At 48.2% G+C, this 22604-nt stretch overlaps 1 protein-coding gene across 3 annotated transcripts in view; it reads right to left on the bottom strand.

The window, feature by feature from the left end:
* The window catches only part of LOC144933878 (MOB kinase activator 2-like), a 53604-nt gene that overhangs the window by 12912 nt on the left and 18088 nt on the right, over positions 1–22604 (bottom strand). Inside the window, exon 1 of one of the 3 annotated variants that reach the window (XM_078859147.1) lies at positions 15895–16028. The exons of 1 other annotated variant lie outside the window; for it this stretch is intronic. In XM_078859147.1, the coding sequence (XP_078715273.1) occupies positions 15895–16028 (134 nt within the window). Of the gene's footprint in view, positions 1–14382; positions 14984–15894; positions 16029–22604 lie in introns of those variants that run through there. One more of the 3 variants, XM_078859144.1, reaches the window with a different exon arrangement.

The raw sequence follows: 22604 nt of genomic DNA, 5'->3' as shown, positions 1-22604 counted from the left end.
CCTGCCCCCACTCCAACAGGCCACCAAAAATCCAGCCGCCTCCTCCCTTCCCCATCCGTGGCCACTCATTGGCTCCTGGAGGACCCCCCCCCCCCGGCGATGCGCTATTCGCAAGGCGCTGGGCGGCGCGAGTCTCGGAGAAGTCGGTTCGAAACTTTCAGCGGCGCCGGGCGAGTGATGGGGCCACACGGCACGGGGCAATGTTTGGTGCGCGTACGAAACGGGAGGCTGTGCGCGCATTTAGAACCCTCTCTTCCTTGAACGAGGGCACAGACTTTGTATCGTCTGTATTTTAAAACAAAATAAAATAAAAATCCCCCCCCACCCCCACCCACCTACGTGATGTTTTTTTTTTTACTGCATTTCAGGACCACAGGACTTCTTAAAAATATGGAGTTGTTTTCTCCATTTCATTTGTACACGTATTAGAAACTAAACTAATGTCTGTATTAATCTTGATTTGAAGCTTTCGTGACTGCAGGAATTCATACTCTTTGGTTCTTTCGGTAAAGTGACGTAGATAGAAAAAATAACTAATAAATAAATCACGACGTATATAGCCTCCACAAACGTCTATAACCTTTGGTTGCAGTAGCTCTCTCGCTACATTTCCTCCTCAGCAGTCCGCCTGCTGGATTGTTTCACCTGAGGACGATGGCTTGTGTTGCTATCGAAACGTCGTGATTTATTTATTCGTTATTTTTTTCTATCTACGTGACTTTACCGAAAGAACCAAAGAGTAGAATGTCTATATTGTGTAAGTAAAATGTATCGTCAAACCGTTGATAAATGAGGACCGCGCTGTCTGAAAATGTAGCTTAAATATAAGTGTAATGCTTTTACAAATGCTGTATAATTTGTTTATAAGAATACGGTCAGAAACATCAGATTAACACGTCGAGAATTGCGAATATTTATCGCAATTCGCACTCGGTACACTGTCAGCCAATCTGTGGCGCTGCCGAAAACGTTGCACAAACAACACAATCCGGCCACTCCAATTGATGCATGCGTGTGTCACAGTAACGAGAGTGAGACGACGGACTGCCGTGCCATCCCCCGGTGGCCAAAGCTGCGAGTTGGTGGGGCTCTCTTGACAGCCACCATGAGATGTTTTCAACAGTACAGGGTCACCACCTGACCGGTTGCCGCATTACCCCCCCCCCCCCCCCGAGCTGATAATGTAGTTACGGCCACTGGTGAGTAACAGGCAATGCTTTGTACCCGATGGGAACACGCGCACACACACACACTACTACTGCTGCTATACATTCAAGGGGGTTTTGGACCTTATGCTTGCTCGGAAAACCAATACCGCCGATGGAACCATCGAATCCGCGTGCTTGCCGTCACGGCGACGAGTGGCGCGTGCGTGCGTGCGCGTGCACGCGCGTGCGTGCGCGTGATGTTGCAACGGCGCTGATCGAGCCCTCCCACCTTCGGGCAGCCCGGGTCGCACGCACGACGCGACGTCTTCCGGGAGAGCTGAAGCTTGGACGAGGCCGCAGCCGAAGCGACAGGCCGACGAGCCCTCGACCGCGCGCGTCAAAATGCTTTGCCTCTTTTGAAAACGCTGACGCAATGCCAACTTTTTTTTTCCCCCCATGTTTTTTATTTACTTTACGCAGGAAGGCTTAAGTTTTTGCGGGTAGTAGTTTCCATCCATCTCACACCCACACGGCCAAGGACGAGCATACAGGGAGTAGCGAGGAGGAAAACATTTATTATTTAGCTATTTCAATGTTCGTCCTCATGGAAACTGTTTTTAAAGTACCCAAAATTAGCGTAATTTACTTAAAGTAATTGATGCTTATCTACAGTGGCACATGTATTGTTTAAATGGCCATAAGTTAAGTGTGAAGAGCACAACAGGTTTCAATAAGAATTTGTAGTTGGGTGAAATGCCTCTCATCCGCGACCATGTGGATGGCTCTATTGCATGCAGATCCTGATATCCGCATTTATCTGTGGAAGTTGCTCCTGTTATCTGCACAGCTATCTCTGGATATAATCCCCAGGGTCGCAGGACGAAATTGCTGCCACTTCCAGAATACATCAACGAGTCATTATCAGCAGATAATGGTGGATAATATAAATAACTTTGTGTACGCCTCGAACGTGAGAATCAACGCACAGATACGATACATTGCAACCGATTAAATGATGCAAATAATAGGAAGAGTGGATAAGTGGCAAACAGATGAGAGGTTTTCATCTATAGAACCACAACACATTATATATCGGACCTGTATTTAATTAGATTATATAATTTTCTTTGTTATTCCCTTATTCTCAAAAGTCAAGTTAGCAAGGCCTTGCGTTGGGACGCTGTCTAAGAATGCAGCGTGGAATAGTAACGTGAGAATGTAAATGATTGGCGACAACAAAAGGCGAATTCTTTTCCGTTTTCAGCAGTTGACATGGGGGCCCCACTGCGAGAGCGTCTTAATTGGACCGAAAAAAACAAGAACATGGTGTCAGCAGCGGTCACAACGAACCCGCAGCACACAGCAGTTTCGCCAAATTGATAATCGGAATGACATCGGCTTAACAAGCACAACGGCGCCAAGGGCCGACACCAAGCACACACACACACTCTCACTCTCACTCGTGGCCTCAGCTGTGAGCCCTTCCAACGCAGAGCAAACCACCGCTTTCCAAAAATCGGCATTTTTGTATCGACGACAGAGCCGTCGTCTCCAGACGGAACCCGTCTGCGCACCCAACCTGGGGCCTGGCGTTGTTTTCATCGCCGGAGCAGGTGCGGCGCCGTCACAAAATGACACGGCGGGCGACGGACACGCGTGGCTCGTCAATAATGGAAAGGCGGCGACACGAGCGTCAGCATTTTTTTGCCGACGTGCGCAGAGCTCGCGGATTATGCATTCAAAACAAACATTTCCATTACGTGCGGGGGGGGGGGAATTAAATAAGCAGCGTGCGTTAAATAAAATAACACCTACGTAAATAAAAAAAATGCAGTCGTCACATTGAATGGGAAGACGAGCTCTCTACGTGATCAGAAATGTAAAGGTGGTCAAAGGTGCAGCCCCTGCAATTGCTTGCTCACTGCTGGAAGAAAAGGTCTCACCTCGAGGGAGGAGCTCCAGAGAACTGCTCGAGTGGGTACATTGGCCTACGCTTTCACGCTGGCCAGCTGCCGACCGACTAACTTGTGGTGTTTCCAATTACACTGCTCGGTGGACAGAGGAGGAGGAGGGGAGTGAGGGCGGATTTAAGAAACTTGCCCAATTGTTGTGTTTGCCATGTGACGTGATCGACTCGGTGACCCCCTGGATTGCAATTCCAGCGCGCTATCCATTAAATCTCACCGCGATATCACCGCTACGATTATCGCACGACTGTGTGACGTCCGTACTATGTAGAACTTCTTTCGCGCCGTACCTAGCCAAAGCGTGACAGGTTTGACGAAACTGTGTGCAGCACGAGTGAGCTTGACCGAGTCGCACGACGGGGTGGTCACCGAGCAAGGGCACCTGGTGAGAATGGAATGTGCCCACAAGCCATCACACTACGTTTGCCTGCGCCTCTCGCTGTGTGCGTACTCCTATCGGCAGTGGTCTATGGTAAACGTTATGTAGGCCAGGCTTAGTCACAAACCGTACCTCTCCATAACAAAGGCCCAGCCTCTTAAGCCTCACCTTACCATATTAATAAAAAAGTGTGCCGTACTTGGCCCTTCCCCCTCTCCAACCATTATATATACGGAGTGGTAGCTCTTGCAATCTCTCATTTACTTGATACAGCTGTCGTGGCTGTGACGGTTCCACCTGTGTTGCCTCCGAAACGTCGTGATTTTTATTTTATTTTACTTTTATTAATTTTAATGTTTTACCTACGTGACTTTACCGAAAAAAAACCTGAGAATATGAATCCTTGCAGTCACGAAAACTTCAAATCTAGAATTATGGTAAACGTCTCAATAAATCCTGGGCTTCTCGTAGGTCGACTCAGCCTCAAATGAATACCTGGTAAGGCGTGTAAAAAACAACAACACAAGGACCACTTGGGCGTGGTGCTGACCATATTACCCTCTCGTACACCCTGCCGGCCTTTGTCGGTGCCAATTGCACACTTGCCCAACAGTCTATGAAGGCGACATGGGGGGGGGGGATCTTGGTCTTTGCACAGACATATCCGTTGCTTCGGGCCATGCTTGTGACCACACGCTTCAGGTCCCCACCTCCACCTGGGATGGGGTGCAACTATCCATACGCGGACTAAAGTGACGTTTTTCACGCGCACTCGGTAATTATGACTCCTCCATGTTGGAACCATAGCGACACCCCCCCTGCCTGTCAAAGGACGTTCAGAGGCGAAGGGGGCAATAATGAAATTGCGAGAAAATATGCAAACACCAGCACGCAACAGTTTGGAAATATTCCCGTCGCAAAGGGGCACATGGAGAAAATGTATCAATCTCTCCAACGCCTCCTCACATCACAACGTAAGCAGCGTGTGTGAAGGATTGCCCGTTTCGGGGACAATCGCTCAAGAAAAACACAACATTCTGCCAGCGGAGAAATACGTCGCTCTGCGTATCTTCATGCGCGCTGCAAGGAGCGCAGCTGCAGAGTTCACACTCGGTTCATTCGAGGCTTCACGAGAAAAAACAACGCTCTAATGACCGGTCATGCTCCAGTAAAACACAGCGATACTGCCCAGCCAGTCTTTACCAGTCACTCGGCTATGACTGAACATTCCGATGAAACTCTTTGATTCGGTGGGCAAATTAAAGGCCACGGTCCAGTTCCATTTCCCTCCGTGGCTGTTACGGTGTTGCCTATTCCATCGCAGGAACTTGACATATGGTGTCACCTTGGGGAAGCATTCATCCAGCAGTGGATTGAGCGTGGCTGATGTTGGTGATGATGATGCTGTGGCGAGCACAAGTAGCATAAAACAAACAAGTTTCGAGTTTATTGTGTCAAAACGGATGAGAACCCAAGATGATAATTGCTTGTTTACCCTTTTATCTGGCAACAAAACTGACACCTTTTTTTACAAGGAGTCATGTTTGCATTGACCACAATACCTGCAGTCGGAATGCAAACAAAAAACATAACTCTGATAATGTATGCACTGTCCTTGAAATTGATGCATACATTATCAGAGTTGTGTTTTTTGTTTGCATTTCGACTGCAGGTATTGTGGTCAATGCAAACATGACTCCTTGTAAAAAAAGGTGTCAGTTTTGTTGCCAGAAAAAAGGGTAAACAAACAATTATCATATTTTGCTACTGGCAAATGAGGTTCCAATGGTGAGAACCCAAGAGACCAGGATGATTTAAATTGCAAGTGACCTTGGGCATTGAATATTTTGTTATTTTCAAATGTTTCAAATGTGAACCCTGACACCGGCATACAATGGCCTACTCTTGAGAACGACGTCAGAGGATCTTTAACGTCCACTCCGAGGCAGACGGTGCTAAGTTTTGCCGTCATCTTTACACTCGCAGCAATAATCAAGGGGGCTGTCGGACATCAAACCGTGAACCTCTTCAACAAGCGGAGAACACGCTACTACTAGACCATGGCACTGCCCAATGCCACCAATATGGTTAATTGACAACGATCTGGCCAGTTACATGAAATTCCAAAGTTAAAATTTTCCCGAGTAAAATGTAGTCATCATTCCTTTAGTCCCACCAGGGCCGCGTGGTAGACCGCGAATGGACCGCGCAGCACAAAGCGCAGCTGTAATGCACTTCTATGCTTCCCACCTCGACACTCCGCACGTTCGCCAAACCCGCGATGAACCAGCGTTGTTTAAAGGACGGTCAAATAAACCCATCGCGATCCGCATGGCATGGGGACGCCATGTGGACTTGTACGCGAGCACGTTTTTTTGCGAGCATCTGAACAAGGGGTAGGGGGGAAGGGGGGAGGTTCGCAACGGAGAGAGAGGGTGCCGTGCATGCCAAAACTGGCGCTCAGTTTTCTTGGTTCTTTCGGTAAAGTCACGTAGAAGGGAAGTAATAAAATAATAAAACATAATAAAATAATTCTCACTCAGACGCTGTCTCCCCGACAGACCTGGTCTTCACCTGAGGACGGCCGCTTGCGTTGTGGCCGAAACGTCGTGAGAATTATTGTATTATGTTTTATTTTTATTATTTTATTACTTCCCTTTCTACGTGACTTTACCGAAAGAACCAAGAAGATGAATCCCTGCAGTCACGAAAGCTTTAAATCGAAATTTGGCGCTCAGTTCTTCATTCAGGTGGCACCAGCCAACTCGTGCTGCAGACCGCACTGGGTGCTGCCCCCATCGCAGCGCTGCGAACGCGCTGCGATGAAAGTCGACGTTGTGCCACTCACAGCCATGTGAAGTGTTTTGCCCCCTGCGTGGGCTCCCTGTGCACACAGCAGGTGCAACGCATTAAGGAATGGTTATCCAAAAACGATGGTGGGAGGGGGGGCGGGGAGGTTGGTAGGGTACCGGTAACAGCTCTCGCTCTCTCTCTCTCTCTGCCTGCTGTTGAACCCCATTTTGCTGAAGGCGGGGGATTGCCTATGCATCGCTGAGCCGTAAAATACTTCCAAATACGACGGTGGAACCAAGGTCGCTTTAATTATTTAAGTCCACTTGGCCTGCGCCCACCGGCGTGAACGAGCAATTAGCGCTCACGGCAAGGCCCTGCCGGCAAGCCTTCGTGTTTACCCGTTTCCAAAGCAACAGCATTCAACGTGTTGACATTTTTTTTTGTTTAGAACGACATTAAACACCATCCTCTCCCCCCCCTGCATAATAGCGATGTAACCACGCTTTGCGCACAGCAACACCGCCGATGGATTTCTAATCCGGCGTTTGGGCTTCGCGCAAAGGGCAACGGGGGCTCGAATAGCGGACGCAGCCGTCGGCCGATTCTGCAGAAACCACCGCAGCATCATCCACCGCCGCCCGTGCCTTGGTTGCCTTCGACCAAACATTTGTAGGGGATTCATAATCAACGTTTTTGGGTCAGATCGCGTTATTTATAAATGTGTCGTAACCCTCCACCACCCGACACGGCCAATCAGCAAAAAAGTGTCACGTCCTGCTGGAGAGGCACAGAGAGAAGAACCAAGCTGTGCACGTGTCGTTCCTCGACCTTGAAAAGGCATTTGACAGGGTCTCCCACGACCTCATCTGGCACTCGCTTCGATCCCATGGAGTCCCTGAAACCTACGTGCATTGGGTGCAACTCCTATACAAGAACGTCACCAGTGCAGTTAGGTGTGCAGTGGGCATATCACCGCCATTTCCCATCAGCGTTGGAGTGCACCAAGGATCGGCCCTGTCACCACTCCTGTTTATCCTGTGCATGGACACGATCACTGCCGACCTGCACACGCCCCTGCCATGGTCAATTCTCTACGCGGATGACGTCCTCCTCTCAGATGAAGAGAGAGGAGAAGTGGAAAGACAAACGCGCCTGTGGAAGGAACGTTTGGACGAAAACGGGATGAGGTTCAACATCAAAAAGACGGAGTATATGGAGTGTGGCCCCCAAACCGACGGCACCATCAGTATTGACGGAGAAGATCTGAAGAAAGTGACGGACTTTAAGTACCTGGGCTCCACCATCAGCTCAGATGGTAGCATCACGACTGATGTGAGGTCACGAGTCAATGCGGCGTGGATGAAATGGAGGCAAGTCACCGGAGTCCTCTGTGATCGGAAAATTCCGGATAGGCTGAAGGGAAAAATATACAAGACCATCGTCCGACCGGTGGCACTCTATGGATCCGAGTGCTGGCCAGCCACAACTGTACACGAACAAGCTCTCCACACCATGGAGATGAGGATGCTCAGATGGAGCCTCGGGCTCACTCGATGGGATCGTGTCAGGAACGAAGACGTTCGGAAGCGACTTGGTGTGGCCCCCATTGCGGACAAGATGCTTGAGGCAAGGCTTCGGTGGTACGGCCACGTGATGCGAAGTGAAGAGTCATCAGTGGCCAAGACTGCCTTGCGTATTGAGCCAGAGGGCCGCCGTCCACGCGGGCGTCCGAAGAAGCGATGGATGGACCGAATAAAGGAAGACATGAAGACGGTCAACGCATCCCCTGAAGATGCCCTGGACCGAGCCAAATGGAGAAGACAATGCCGAAAAGCGGACCCTGCGCCACAGCGGGAACAACGCTAGGAAGAAGAAGAAGAAGTTGACAAAAGACAAATAGTTCACTGCTTTAGCCCACCGGTGTGTTGAAGCGTGAAACCACAACATTTACAGTTTTTGAGTAGTACGACGTTTCGCTGGTAATTGCATCCAGCACCATCGGGCAATTCGCCAGAATGGTGAGGCTCTGCTCTTGCTCCCGGTCTTAAATAGAGAAGCAGCAGCAGGGTGACGTCATCATTTGTCGGGGATCCTTTTTTCTCTCTTAGGAATCAAGCTTTTGCCGTGCTGTCGCGACGTGCCAGTCGGGACATGCATGATTAGTTGTAGATGCAATTACGGTTCTATAATATTACAGAAATTCTGAATTTCGATGGCCCAGTGCCTTTGGTACCCTGCGTCACCACGACCCTAAGTTAGATTCTCGCACATGGCTAACGCGAGTGGCAGGTGATCTCTCAACCGGTCCTGGGCCTCCGTTGTACCCACCTGCACTGACCATGGCGGTGAAGTATGGTCAAACAACCCCCATCGCCAACGCAGCATAGGGAGGTATTCATTTAGCAGTGGATTGACAAGGGCTGTAAATTGTTATTGTTTCAGATGATTTACTATTAAAACAGCGTATGACTAATGGATGGCATTTGTTTAAAACAAATTTGATTGAAGGAGCTGCTTCCTGGAAGGTACTAAGCGAATTTCGACGTTTTAATATTTCTGGAATGTGTGTTGTGACTACATTGTTTTAATAAAGTGAAATACTTCACTGGGCACAGCTGTCTTCAAAGTTCATAGCGCCCAGCACAGCAGCATTCCATCTGCACGTGTTCCCTCCCACACACCATGCAACCACGCTGGAAGCAACGGTGGTCGCGACTCAGGCTCGTTCCTAGAGATGCCCTCTGGAGGGTACGTTGGCCTACTCTTCCATGCTGGCGAGACATCTTGAACGAGGTGCGGGTGTTACCCACCATACTCTTAGTTCTTTCGGTAAAGTCACGTAGGTAAAAAAATTAAATAAAAATTAATAAAAATAAAAAAACTAAAACAATAAAATCACGACGTTTCGGAGGCAACACAAGCTTCCGTCTTCAGGTGAAACTGCCACAGCAAAATATCTGTATCAAGTGAAGAGAAGTCCCAAGAGGTACGACCTTATATAGTGGTGGAGCCAGGAAGCGCCATGGGGGAGGAGTTGCGAGATGGTCAAGTACTGCTGTTGGAACTGAGCCTTTTTAATGTAGATGGCATATATTAAGCCAGCTAGGATCAAGCCGCCTTTTGTTATGCTGCTGGGATTTCATTTTTTACCTACGTGACTTTACCGAAAGAACTAAGAGTATGAATCCTTGCAGTCACGAAAGCTTCAAATCTAGAATTGTTACCCACCACTTTATCCCCACCACACACGACCTGCTGATGGATTGAGCGGCACCCGTTTACGGTTTTTAAAATGGATCCCGATTTGGCAATGAAAAGGACAACATTGGCTTCTCTGGTCCATGACCAAACCACCCTGACATTGGCCCTCCTCTCATCATACAGTAGCTCAGAAGTCTGTTTGTACAGTACTTGATTCTTGTTGGGTTGAGCCTGGTTAGGGCGCAGCAGTGGCGAGATGTTAACTACCTCGCCTGGTATACAGGAGGTTGTGGGTGCGATCCCAACCCTGTATCCGCGTCCTCCGGTTTTTCCTTCCACATTTAGCAAGATGCGTTTAGACTGTTCGGCTGCTATACGTTTGCACACGAGCCACTTCGTTGGCCTATCATGTGTGGCCAGGTCGCTTCTGAAAAATAACTAAATAGCTCGTAAAAAGAGTTTTATTTTCATAGTTTTAGTATTTTAAGGGGAGACCGGTGCTGTTGGCCATGCTCTGCAAAGTGGCCATGAGATGGCAGTGCAGCGATGGATTCTTGAACATACGTGTGGAGCTCTGAGTGCTCGCCACACACCAACGACTTTTTAAATCAAGAACAGAATAATCATTTACACTCGAAAAATCTGATGCGCTATGAAGAAGCTATTTTTCAGATGTCCAGTAGGAGCGAGTCAATTGGCCAAACTGCACAACCCTCCTATAAAGAGTTACGAACCTCCATGAGGCTTTTCTGGATTAAAGGACACACACTGATACGAGTACAGACATCGCAGTGAGCTTGCGTCGCGAATTTGCTCAATAGCAGCACACCCTGCATGTCTTGCTCCAAATATAATACATGCCACACGACTGCCTTTTTTAAGTTGCACATCGACGCGTGTGCACGGGGTCATTTAAACCACCACCGCGCACAGAGCCAACGACAGAGCACCCGGACGATAGAGCACGGCCCTTGTAGAGCCGGCTGGCATGGCTCCGCAGCTCACAACACTCGTTCATTCTCTCGGGCACGTCATTCAAGAGTTGTGTTTTTTGGAGGCCTGCTGCTGGCTACCTCGGAGTAGAGTTCCGCGGCGTACGCACGCTTCGTGGACAAAGGTCAAGAGCTCATCCAGGAGAAGTCGCCAACGACTGCCAGTTCGGTTGGCCCATCCTCCGCCGAATGCTTTACTACGGCACACAAATATTTTGCTGCGATACTTAGACCGCATCCATGGCGAGTGGTCGCCTTGCAGTGGAGATAATCACACCAAGTAGGGCAGCTTTGGAACAGATGATTTTTAAAGTGTGAGGTTCAGCATTGGGACTGCTACCCTTTCTGTTATTCTTGCACAACCTTCGGCATGTACGCCTGTTAAAAAGAGCAATCCAATAAACTGTGTCGCAAATTGGGACTTCGAAAGCGGCATCATTTGGTTAATAAAAAAAGACATCTTCTTTGATGCACGGTCAAAAAGACGTTTGTAATGTACCCACATTGGCCACACCGAACCACGCTTACTCGCTTTTAATTAAATAACCGAAGTTTTATATTTAGCATGTCATATCATTTACATTATATTCCGCGCGATGATGCTTTAAGATCACAAGGTATTAAGGTTGGATCGAGAGTTCCAAATATCATACGAGCTGTTTTATTTGCGTTCCAAAAAACTAATAATCCCACTTAGACAGCAGGTAAACCGTCTATTATTTATTAAACAAGTTTTCTAAAATATCCATATTACAATTTTCTTAAGATTGTTTCTATCCACTGCCGGATGGAGAACTCATGACGCCCTCTCCATCTCTCAATCCGTCTCACTCCTGCACGTGAGCCGATCTCATCGCTCCATCTCCATAGTGGTGGGCTCCCTCTCCAGTGTGCGCCAATCATCTAGTACCATCAGACCTCCTTTACCAGTGGCAAAATATAGTAATAGGTTTTTACCCTTTCATCTGCTACAAAAACTGACACCTTTATACAAGGGATCATGTTTGCAATAACCACAACACAAGCAGTCAAAATGCAAACAAAAAGAAACAACTCCGATAATGATATGCACTGTCCTTGAAGTTGATTGGTCCTAGCACCATTCCACCAACCATCTCATACCAAAGGACCACAATCCCCTTCCAACTATGCGTCATGCCTGGGCCAAAGCCCGTTTAACTTTCCTTCATGGTGACTACGAGTCCGATTTGACTGCGCCCAGATTCATGTGTTCATCTTCCCACCTCTCAACATTATTACAATTAGGCATCTTGCCATGCTTGTTTGAGTTAAAAAAAACAAATAAGGCATTATTCCATAATTGCGGTCTTGCATTTCATTGCCGTGCAAACATTCAGTAAATCGTGTAATTCTCCTTTGATGATGTCCACAGTTGTGTCCCTACCTGGTCAGGGAGCCTTCCCTCTTCATAATGTGAAGAGCAGTGGTCACTTCCTCAAGTGTGACACATGGAACATCCTCATCATAAACAAAAAAAATATTTTTGCATATATAATGCATATATTTTTGTTATGGAAATAAAATATCTCCACAATGTTGTCTATCGTGCAACATCTTGCACTTGAAAGACGACTGTTTGTGATTTAGCATTCACAAACTTCCTTTTTGCTGCTTTCATGTTCCCGTTGTTTATTTTGTGACATCTTTAATCAAAGTTGTTGTGTTCTGTGACTTGTTTTTTTCTCCTTCTCCTAGCGGTTTTAAAGAGTTCTTGGTATTCTATGTTATGTTTGCATTTTCTTTCTTGTTTTCATATCTGTTCTCTCCGTCATCATCACGTTTATTGTGATGCCAAACAGCTTGTTCTTCATGTTCTGCATTTCTCCCTACACTCCCAATTTCAGGGCACCGTCCACCACAACGTTTAGTTATTTACTTGATTTGTTACGGTGACATCCATTTCATAATTTTGCATCTTTGGATTTGAATTTCAGCTATATAATTGACCTATATTCTCGTCTCTGGGTAAGCACGTTTTCATGTCAACAGATTAAAATATTGAACTACTTCAAACGCCTCCCCCCCTTTCCCCCGCTCATCCCCACAATTTCCCTTCACCAAGCCACCGTGAGCAGCGCCGTGTCCTCTGCCTGAACAACCATCACGACTAGCACGGCACCGGGAGACACCTTCATCCAACGTTGGACGAACAAAAAATTAACCCGTAAAAACAAAGTTTTTCACTATAAATCCTTTATATGCGTGGCGGCTAGAGTCCTCTCGTCCTCTGGCTTGAGATGGCTGCCACCTATGGGTGAAATGATTGCATTGCACCATTAAGCAATTGGTAATTAAATATAATATTTTTGTCATAAAAAGTGTAAAATTTTGGAAACAAATTTTCACGAAAATGAATTGTCACGCACAACGAGTCTGTGTGCAAAATGTCAGCTCGATTGGATCACGGGAAGTGGGTTAAAAAACGACCGAAAGATTTGCACGGTCCTAAGCAAGCAAGCAAGTGAACTTAATATAAAGGATTTAAAAAGACCGCAAATTATGTTGTACGGAGAAACTCCCCACCTCTGCCGTAACATCTGGCCATCATGGCAAAGTAGACTAAATTACTCTCTGGAGCGTCTCTCTTGAAGCGATGCACCTTCACCTGCCCACTGTTACCGCGTTTACAACGCACTGGACCGGCGGCGTCGACTTGACCGCCGATCCATGAGCGGCTATCTGCGCGAGATATCGTCGCCGAGATTTGGCCAATCCTCCGGGTGTGCCCGACGCCGATTTCTGCGAGAAGCAGCCCCCCCCCTCTCGCTCACGCAGCAATGTAAACAAATACCCCCGGGGGCCTCTCGCGCCGAGAGCAACTAGACACAACACAGGTACAACACACGTGAGAAGCAGGCGGCTTTGCACGGAATGTCACTCGGCTGTGAATGAACGTAAAACGCCTTTTCGGGTTGGTTTCCCACGGTCCCGGGGTCTGCTTACAGCTTTTGAAGGACTTATCAGCAATCTCTTATCGTACGGCTTTTGGCAGACCAAGTACGGTATTTTAATTTAGATTTTTTTTTTTGGGATCCGACCGTTAACACTTGTGCCATTCCGAAGAAAATCTCATCGCGTCACGCCGCGTGCCTTGCCACCCAAGGCCGTGGTTTAAAAAAATTATAATCCACTCTCAGAGGCTGAAATCGCTCCTCCTCCACCACCCACCCCATCTCTACCAATGCCCCTGGGCATCCGAGCATCTGGTGGCGACCTCAATCAACCCAGACAGCGCTCAGAGGAGCTGAAGGCCAGCGCCGAGTGGCAAACAGTGGCGTAGCGGAATCCTCGCAATGGCTTTATTTGTATCTCTATTCATGAGGGCAAACAAGTTTATTTTGGAGCAAAGCGAGGCGGCCCGCTGGGAGATCAGTCTCATGGGGGGACCGGTGGCCATTGGAATGCTTCAATAATTAACAAGACTCGCTGGGGGCTACTTTTAAAGAGTAAGGATATTATCGGTTGAGCAGAATGCAAAACAACGAAGATGCCAAAACATGCCTGAGATAGAATGACAGCAGCAAAACACCTTCGGTTATGGCTAACGTGTATATTTCACACGTGCAGAGCCAAAAAACACAGAAACGGCGACAGTTTTTAGGAGCACACAATATGCACGATGCGAGCATTTTTGTTGTCGTTAAAAATGCCATTTTTGATGGCACGACGAAACATTTGAAATGGAAAAACAACGCAACAAAACGAAAGAGACACAAACCCAGCGAGTAACGACGGCAAGCAAACAAGCAAACAGAAATCACGCTGGAATGCCCGAACTGTGAATGGCACAAGCAAGCGGCCTGCCCCGTACAGTGGCACCAGCACCACCCGCAGAGGCACGAAATCGACGCGGGTACTCGCCCGACGGGGCCATCCACCACCTTGTTGTATCGCAGCACAGCAGCATGCCGTGCACACACGAGCAGATCTTCTGCAGAAGCGAGTAGAAACCCATGTCTGCCGCCGTTGTCGCCGTCGTCGCCGTCGTAGCAAAGGGACCACCCACCCCCCCACCGAAAAAGGTGTTCAATATCCAGGGAGGGAAGGAGAGAGAAAATAATAACAATGCTGCGTAACGTAAAGCACGAGCACGCAGAAAGGAGGAGGAGGAGGGGGGGGGCACAATCCTCAGAGCGAGGTTACGAACACGTCCGGGAGACGAGGAGCAGTACGAGCAGAAGGAGGAGGCATTTGCTCTGGCGCGGTGTTGCCGAACCGCCGGCAACACACGAGTGCGTTGCGCACACGATGCCAGCAAGCCCGATGTCAGCTATTGCAGAGGCTGCCCAAGACTGCAACCCCAGCAGATTGTGAAGGGAGCACAGTGGGGTACAGTGCGCAATTGCTGGAGCGGTCATCCCGTCCTGTGCGTCCGAGGGCAACGCAGCACGTCGAGCCGCTCGGCACACGGGCCGCTCCGCATCGATTATGATCGATTCCCGCCCCCCCCCCACCTCTCTGGGGTGGTGGTGGGTCGCAATCTTGCACCCTTCATGCGCACAACGCTTTCTGCCGCCACTCAGCCCTTTATCGTTTCATAATCATCATGATGATGAGGAGCCGTTGGCTTTCTCAACTGCTGAATGAGAAGCTTCACCCACCAACACCACCACTCACGATCCGATGCGAACGACATCAACGCAATCACACTCCAGCAACACGAACCGATATCGGTCGCTCCGTCTCCACGATGGTCACGCCCTCTCCGACTCCCCAATATTCCATCAAGGCGAAATGGTACCACACGGGGTGGGGTGAGTGGTGGGAGGATGCACTCGGTTTGAGGCTGGTTTTACACACGTGTGCTGCATGCACTGTGATCTTCTCTATCCAAAGGAGGACATGGTGAAAAGGTTAGAGGGGATATGAATAACAGACTGTGGAGAGAGGACTTGGAGCAAAGACAAAGATCCCCCGTATGGCTTTGACGGGCAAGTGCTGTTAGCGAGCACCTATGAATTCCGGCATGGCACTCCGAGGGGGTTGGTGACCAGCACCATGCCCGACCGCCTTCGTCTCCCCAGTAGCGATGTTTTTACACACCGCACCAGGTAATCATTTGAGGCGGAGTCGACCTTGAGGAGGCCCAGGACCGATTTTGATCATCGTCACCGGTGTTGACCGCGAGCGGGAAGCTTCCCGTGCACTTAGAGCCCACAGTAGTGGGACGAACGCAAAAAAAAAACCCCAACAACGGCCGTGGAGCAGCGGCTCAACACTCGCGACCAGAGCCTTACTCTAAGCCCGCTTTCAATAACCGACCACAATAAACACGCGCGCGCGTTCCGCGATGGACCGGTGGCAGGAGGACAAAGTGCGCCCCTTTTGCCGCAGCGGTGGGGAGCGACTGGAGTTGTGCGGATCGTGAGCAGATTCAGCCGCGTGCCGAGTACCTCCGATGGCTGTAGGCGGCGCCCCCTCGAGTGTTGGATCCACACGGGGCCGTCGTGGACAAGCAGAGGAGATAAAGCATTTTCATGGCGCAAGAAAAGAAGTCCTGGCAGCACGCGGGGGGGCAATGTTTCATTCGTGAAGGGCGAGCGAATAAAATGTCCTCGGGGCTTGGCACGGGTTGAGGTGGTAGGCTCCCTGGGAATAAATTCAGTCCCAGCTTTTGGAAGAACAAAACAAAAACAGCTCGCACTACAAGATAGCCTGGTTTTTTTCTTCGTTCAGATTTTTTAAAAAGCATAAAACTTGTTGTCCACTGAACCTTGGTGCATACGGCGTTTGTATGTGCTAAAAAGAACGCATTATACACGTTTTAAAAATCGTAAAAAAAAAAGTTAAAACCCCTCGTGCAACTGCAAAATGGCAGCGTTTCCTTCCGCGCACTGAAATGAACTTGGTGAACATCTGCCCAAACTGGTTATGATGTCTCTGATTCAGGAGCATGGAACTCGAACGTTGTCACCACCTCCTCCTCCTCCTCGCTGTGGATGCTCCTGGGCTCCAGCTCATGAATAACCTGTTGGGGTTGTTTTCCTTCACCCCCCCCCCACCCCCATGGGTCTATAGCCCACCATAGAAGCTGGTGCCACGGGTGGTGGCAACTATTTAGGTATACCATCTTCTGTGTATGAATAATTCATTAATGTGGATTGTGATAACAAACTTGTTATATAAGAGTCATTGCGTAATTAACTTGTATTGGTGATTTAGAGACGCTGATTTCAAACGCGACATTTTCCATCTCAGGTGGAACCAATTTTTTTGGTATAGCCCAAAGGACGACATTCTCTGCTTCAGCCGAGATAAGCCTCTTCTGAAATGCATTAAGCCTCACAGGGCCCAAACTGCAATTTCCTAATTGCGTTTCACACTGCCAAGTCTCCCCCTCCCATAGACCTGGAGAGTGGATACTGCTTGTGTCCTCTGAACGAGCCATTGTAATTTACTCTGGGGAAAAGAAAAAAAACTGGTGATTGTGGAGATAACATGTTTTTTTTTACGTGCCCAAATATATTTAAAGATTGGAAATTGTCTGTAATTGCTTCCTTCCTGTGACCCCAAACATTGGACTCCTCGGTGCACCCCCCCCTGATGCGTAATTTTGACGATGACAATCTAACTACAGTGTGGTCTCGGAGGCCTTGTTACGAGCTCCGAGTTGTTGACTACTTAGTTATTCCCCAAATAAAATGGTTTAACTTCGTATTTTTTCAGCCTCCATTTGAAAAATGGTAAAAATGGTCATGCCACTATCGAGTAGTTATTTAATACGAGCCATATTTAAACATCTACACCACACTTGTGAAACTAAATCAAACACTTACTTGATGTAACTGTATTCATCACGTACGTATTTTTTGTGGGAAAGTTAAGCTGAACTATAACTATGGACTTAAAAAAAAAAATTCCTTAACCCCATGCGTAGAGGTACAGCCCTACAATTGCTCTCTCACTCAGCCGCTGGTGGAAGGGCCTCCACTAGAGGGAGCTCTAGAGCGCCCCTCTAGAAGAGGGCACTTGGTCTAGTCTTCCATGCAAGCCAAACGTCTTGGCATAAGTGGGAGCACCCACACTTAACCCCACCACAAGTGACCTGCTGATAAACTAACTTATTATTGTTGACGGAAAAATACCGGAAGACTTGGCATTTATTTTAAGTTTTAATGCATGTGTTAAACGTGAAAATCGCACCTGTGTCATTGAAAGACACGGCAAAAAAGGGCAAGTGGCAAGCAAATCCTAGCATATTAGGAGGAAATGTTTGGGTGAATGTTAAGCACAAGAGAGAAGAACAAACAAGTCGAGGTCAGCTGATAATGTACATAAGCACATGTTCCAAAGCATAAGCCACTCTCCAAGGCTCTCTTGTGCATGTTGGCTTTAAAAGCCTTCCTTCTTTCCGTACTGGCAAAGGGGCACGAGCATAATATCTTCTCCAAAAGCCTTTGCACATCTGAGTTATAAAGGCTGATAGAAAACGCAATGAGCAGACATTCCTCAATTTTGTTTTACGTTTGTAGGAGCTCTGCATTTTTCAAAGAGTGAGCTTTATAAGAGAACATTACATGGGTCCTTCTCGGTATTGATTTTGGCAAGATGAGATTGGGCATGGGTGCGGCAGTGGCGAGAAGTTAACTACCTTCACTGGTATGTAGGAGATCGTGGGTTCGATTCCTACCCTGGTGCCTGTATACTTCGAGTTTGCATGTTCTCCCTGTGGTCACGTGGATTTTTCTCCGGGTCCTCTGGTATTTCCCTCCACATTGAGAAACATGCGTTTAGAGTATTTGGCTGCTATACATTTCCACGCGATAAGCCACTTCGTTCAGCTATCATTTGTGGCCAGGTCGCTTCTGAAAAAGAGCTGTATAGCCCAGTGGGTGTTACCTGGGAAAATAAAAAAAGCTTTAGTTCAGTTTAGTTAATGGGGAGTACCGTACTCGTTTGCACACTGTGCAATAAACCCGGCCACATGAGTTTGAGTCCTGGCCACAGTCAACATCAGTGGCGAGTGATATCTAAACCGCCTATCTTTCATCAACCAGTACTGACCAGTGCAGTAAAAAGATGATGGTCAACAACCCTCTGTGGCTGTTATGACATGGAAAGGCCTTGATCCAGCAGTGGTTTGACAAGCGGCTGTATATATTATTGTTATTGTATTGTAGATACCGGGTGAAAACTGTAACGGTGGGAGGTATATGTGTTGCTACATAAGAGAAATCAGCTGAGTTCAACATTGTGGTTCAGGCTCATTCGTATGTTTTGAAAGAGACATCAACACCCTGGCAAAGTAATATGTAACTATAAATGCACCAACCCTGACCTTGCTCCCACGGGTCATCGAATCTCACGATCAATACATCAGAACGCATAGGTGGCATTTTGATCCATCATGCAAGCATAGGCCAAAGATATCCCTTTCACTATTTGTCTCTGCTTAGCCACCACTGTGGCCCAATCGCAAGGCAAATGCAGCGCTGGCAAAAACCATATCCACAACAGCCGATCGATGGCAGCAAGCGCATGCAGTTACATCCAACAACCTAAAACCCCGTGTGCTGTTGTGACGAACACAATGAAAATAACACCGAGACCAATTAGCTTGTGTGCAAGTGCTGGGTGGATTATCATATCACAGAATTGTGAGCGACATCAGCAGACTGGGGGAGGCCTTAATCCAGCAGTGGATTGACCATGGCTGATGATGATGATGACGATGATGATCACCGAGGCAGGCAGCGGTGACGAAGTGGCTACCACACTGCACTCCAGACATGGCAACCTGGGTTCGAGTCTCAGCCACAAGCAAGCGTCAGTGGCGAGCGATATCTGAATCGGTCACACTCACCCACCCCACCACCTTCACCAACCATCACTAAACAGCGTGGGGAATTTTCAAACAATCCAAATAGTCGAAAGGCATAGGGAGGCCTTCATCCAGCAGTGAATTGACAAAGCGCTGTCAATAATTATCACTATTACCACCCTGTTGATGAGCATAACCTTAATGGCATAGCATAGAAGACCCATTCATGCATTTCGGAATGGGTCTTGTTTCACCACAGACTGAAACTGAGCTGTAAACTTGAGATGGTTCGGGTGCTAACAATACAGCCGCAGATTTTTATTGGTAATCCAGTCAGGATGATTTGTTTGCATTGTCCTGTCATGACCAAATTGAAATATATTTATATGAAATATATTTTTCAAGATAAAAAAAAGTAAAGTATCGTGGCAGCACGTCACGCAATAATGAGTTCCGCATTTGTGTTGTGCTGCAATTATATTTAAAAGACGAATATATTCTGCTGTTGCCGATTTAGCTCGTTGTGTCATGCGTATCAACGCCCAACGGCACATGTGAGCATTCTTAACTCCGAACAGAAAGGCAAGGCACGCGTTCAAAAACAAACGTAAACACGCCGACAAAATTCAACACAGGCTATTGCTGCCCTCTGCTGTTCGTGGATGTTTAAACAACCATTGGTTCAGTTTGTCTGTGCCAGGGTTTCTCAAACTCCGGCCGAAGGTCCGCCTTTCCCATGTTTTTCCCATTCTTCTCCGTTCAAATTCAAATAAAGTCCTGACACACGACACACACCTCATTCTGACTAAACAATAACCCCACGTGACGCTTATTAATCAGCTCGAGAGCTGGGCTCAGCGATTATAATCGGTTATCACAGTATTCGACTACTACGCCAACTTTTCGGATTGATAGATCGGCTAATCGAATATCTTGAAAACAGTGTGATAACAAAGTAATTATTCTGCTCCCAGGTGTGCCACTGGACGGGAGGTGATGGGCAGGGCGTGGCGATGTCATTGGCGTCATCAGTTGCGTCACTCTGGGCATGGATTGCAGGGGGTTTCCAACCTTCCAAATGCAGGATATTGTAATTTTTCAAGAGGGCCCGGTATAATAAACCACGAAAAAAAAAGAGTCCATGATAATGAGTCAACGATTCGACTTAAGTAATTGTCCCGCTCTGTATGTCACGTGGGGCGTCTTTCACAATCATCAAGCGTGCGCAGCTTGCACGCTCAGTCTACAATTTGGGGTGAACTTGGAGAGACATACCCTGGTGGGTCGCGGAGTGGGCTGCAGTCGGGAGGCGCGGCAAACTCCACGCAGCCGGTCACCTTGCTAGAGGAGAACCCGCACTGCAGCCACTCTCCTGTAGGACGCACTGCATTGCAGTCGGTGACGGGGAAAGCCAAGGTGCTGAAGAAGTGGCCAATCTGAACTAGTTCCATCAAAGCGGTGGGTGACAGGATATCAATGCCACCGGCGGGAAGAGGCGCATTCCAGGCGATTAGTAAACGGTCGGCAAACCTCCCGTGGGGAAAAGAGAAAGAAAAAAACACGCGGTCGAGGCTGCCAAAGGAAACCTGGGGAAAATATGCACGGCCGCACAGACGCCTCTGAACGAACCCCAAATGCACGGAAAATGCACAGCACGTGGCCCGGTTTTGTTTCGCGTCGGTTCTAATAACAGTGAACCTTGCTTTGCAGTGTGCCAGCAATGGCTTTGCCATGTTACGGCGCTATAGAAATGACCATCATCATTATTCTTATTATTTGCTCCAGCTGAGTAGAGCGATGCAATTTTAACACCGGACAATGAAACATTGCTGTAATAATAAAAATATATTTAAAGCGTAGGCTTTCGCGATCAATTTGCTCGCATAATTTATTTATTTTTTGGGAGGGGGGGGGGAAGATCGCGTGAGTGAAATTTGTGTCGTACAACCCTCATCCGCCCGACGCAGCCAATTAATAAAGTTGTCACGTGATGAACAAATGTGCTAATTTATTATTGCTCCAGCAGCGACAGTTTCTGGGACAGGACAACATCAGTGGTGGACTGGCCTGGCCCCACACCCTTTCACAAGCCCTGCAATGACCAGCGTGGTGAAGTATGGTCGTAGATCCCACATGACCAACGCTGGTATCGGGATACCTTCATTTGCCCTCCAATGCACCGGTGGTGCTGCTGCAGCAGTAATAAATCAGAACGTTTGTTCACGTGATGACTTTTTAAATTGGCTGTGCTGTGTTAATGTTTGTAACACACACAAGGGACCGATCATCTATATATATTTTTTTAATGCAATAACTCAAAGTCCAGAAAATTGTTGGGATTTTTTAAGCCCAACTTTACATATTAATAACATAATAAAAACTAATTTACAGGCCTTCGTAAATACACTGCTGATTGAAGGCCTCCCCCCACAATGTGCCAATCATTGGAGAGGGGGGGGGAGTTGACCATACTTCACCACTCTGGTCACTTCTGGTTGTTGAAGGAATGGGACCCAGTGCCTTGATTCAGAAATCACGAGCAGCTGATGTTAGCCGTGACTGGTAATCAGACACAGATCGTTAGGTTCAGGACGCGGTGTGCGCGAACCACTGCACCACTGCTCCCCTTCCAATAACACAATATATATGTACAGCTGGATGAAGACCTCCTCACACCGTGTGAGTCATTGGGGCTATCTTGCCCTACTTGAGTCAACTGGTCGATGTGAGTAAGGTGAAGAAGGCAGAGAGCATAGATGTGTGAGCATTGCAATAGAATACAACAATATAGTTCAACAATATAGTTCAACAATATACTGGTAAGAACCTCCTGGTTACACCAGCCCACAGGGGATTATTGTGTCCGTCCGTCGTGCAGGGAGGGGCTGGGTGGGGAGGGAGGGGCTGGGTGGGGAGGGGAGGGTGGGGAGGGGCTGGGTGGGGAGGGTGGAGCTGGGTGGGGAGGGGAGGGTGGGGAGGGGCTGGGTGGGGAGGGTGGGGAGAGGCTGGGTGGGGAGGGTGGGGAGGGGCTGGGTGGGGAGGGTGGGGCTGGGTGGGGGTGGGAGGGGTAGGGCTGGGTGCGGAGGGGCTGGTCACCCCGTGGTGCCCTCATAAAACTCAACGTTTAACCTACTCACGCCGGCTTGTGCCCGCCCTCACAGTCGGGCATATTTGCGGAATACACCACGCCGCCGTTGACCCTGGCCATTGACCGAGCAACCCAACGTTCCTACCAGCTCCCTCCGCAGGAATGTGTTAATACAACAACAGAGCACAACAATAGAATAAAACAATAAAGTACAACAATGGAAGGTCCCTCTGCTGCCCACAACATAGCCCCGC

This window comes from Lampetra fluviatilis, chromosome 8 (genome assembly GCF_964198595.1).
Source record: "Lampetra fluviatilis chromosome 8, kcLamFluv1.1, whole genome shotgun sequence".
NCBI lineage: Eukaryota > Metazoa > Chordata > Hyperoartia > Petromyzontiformes > Petromyzontidae > Lampetra > Lampetra fluviatilis.
This window is presented reverse-complemented; position numbering and strand designations above follow the sequence as displayed.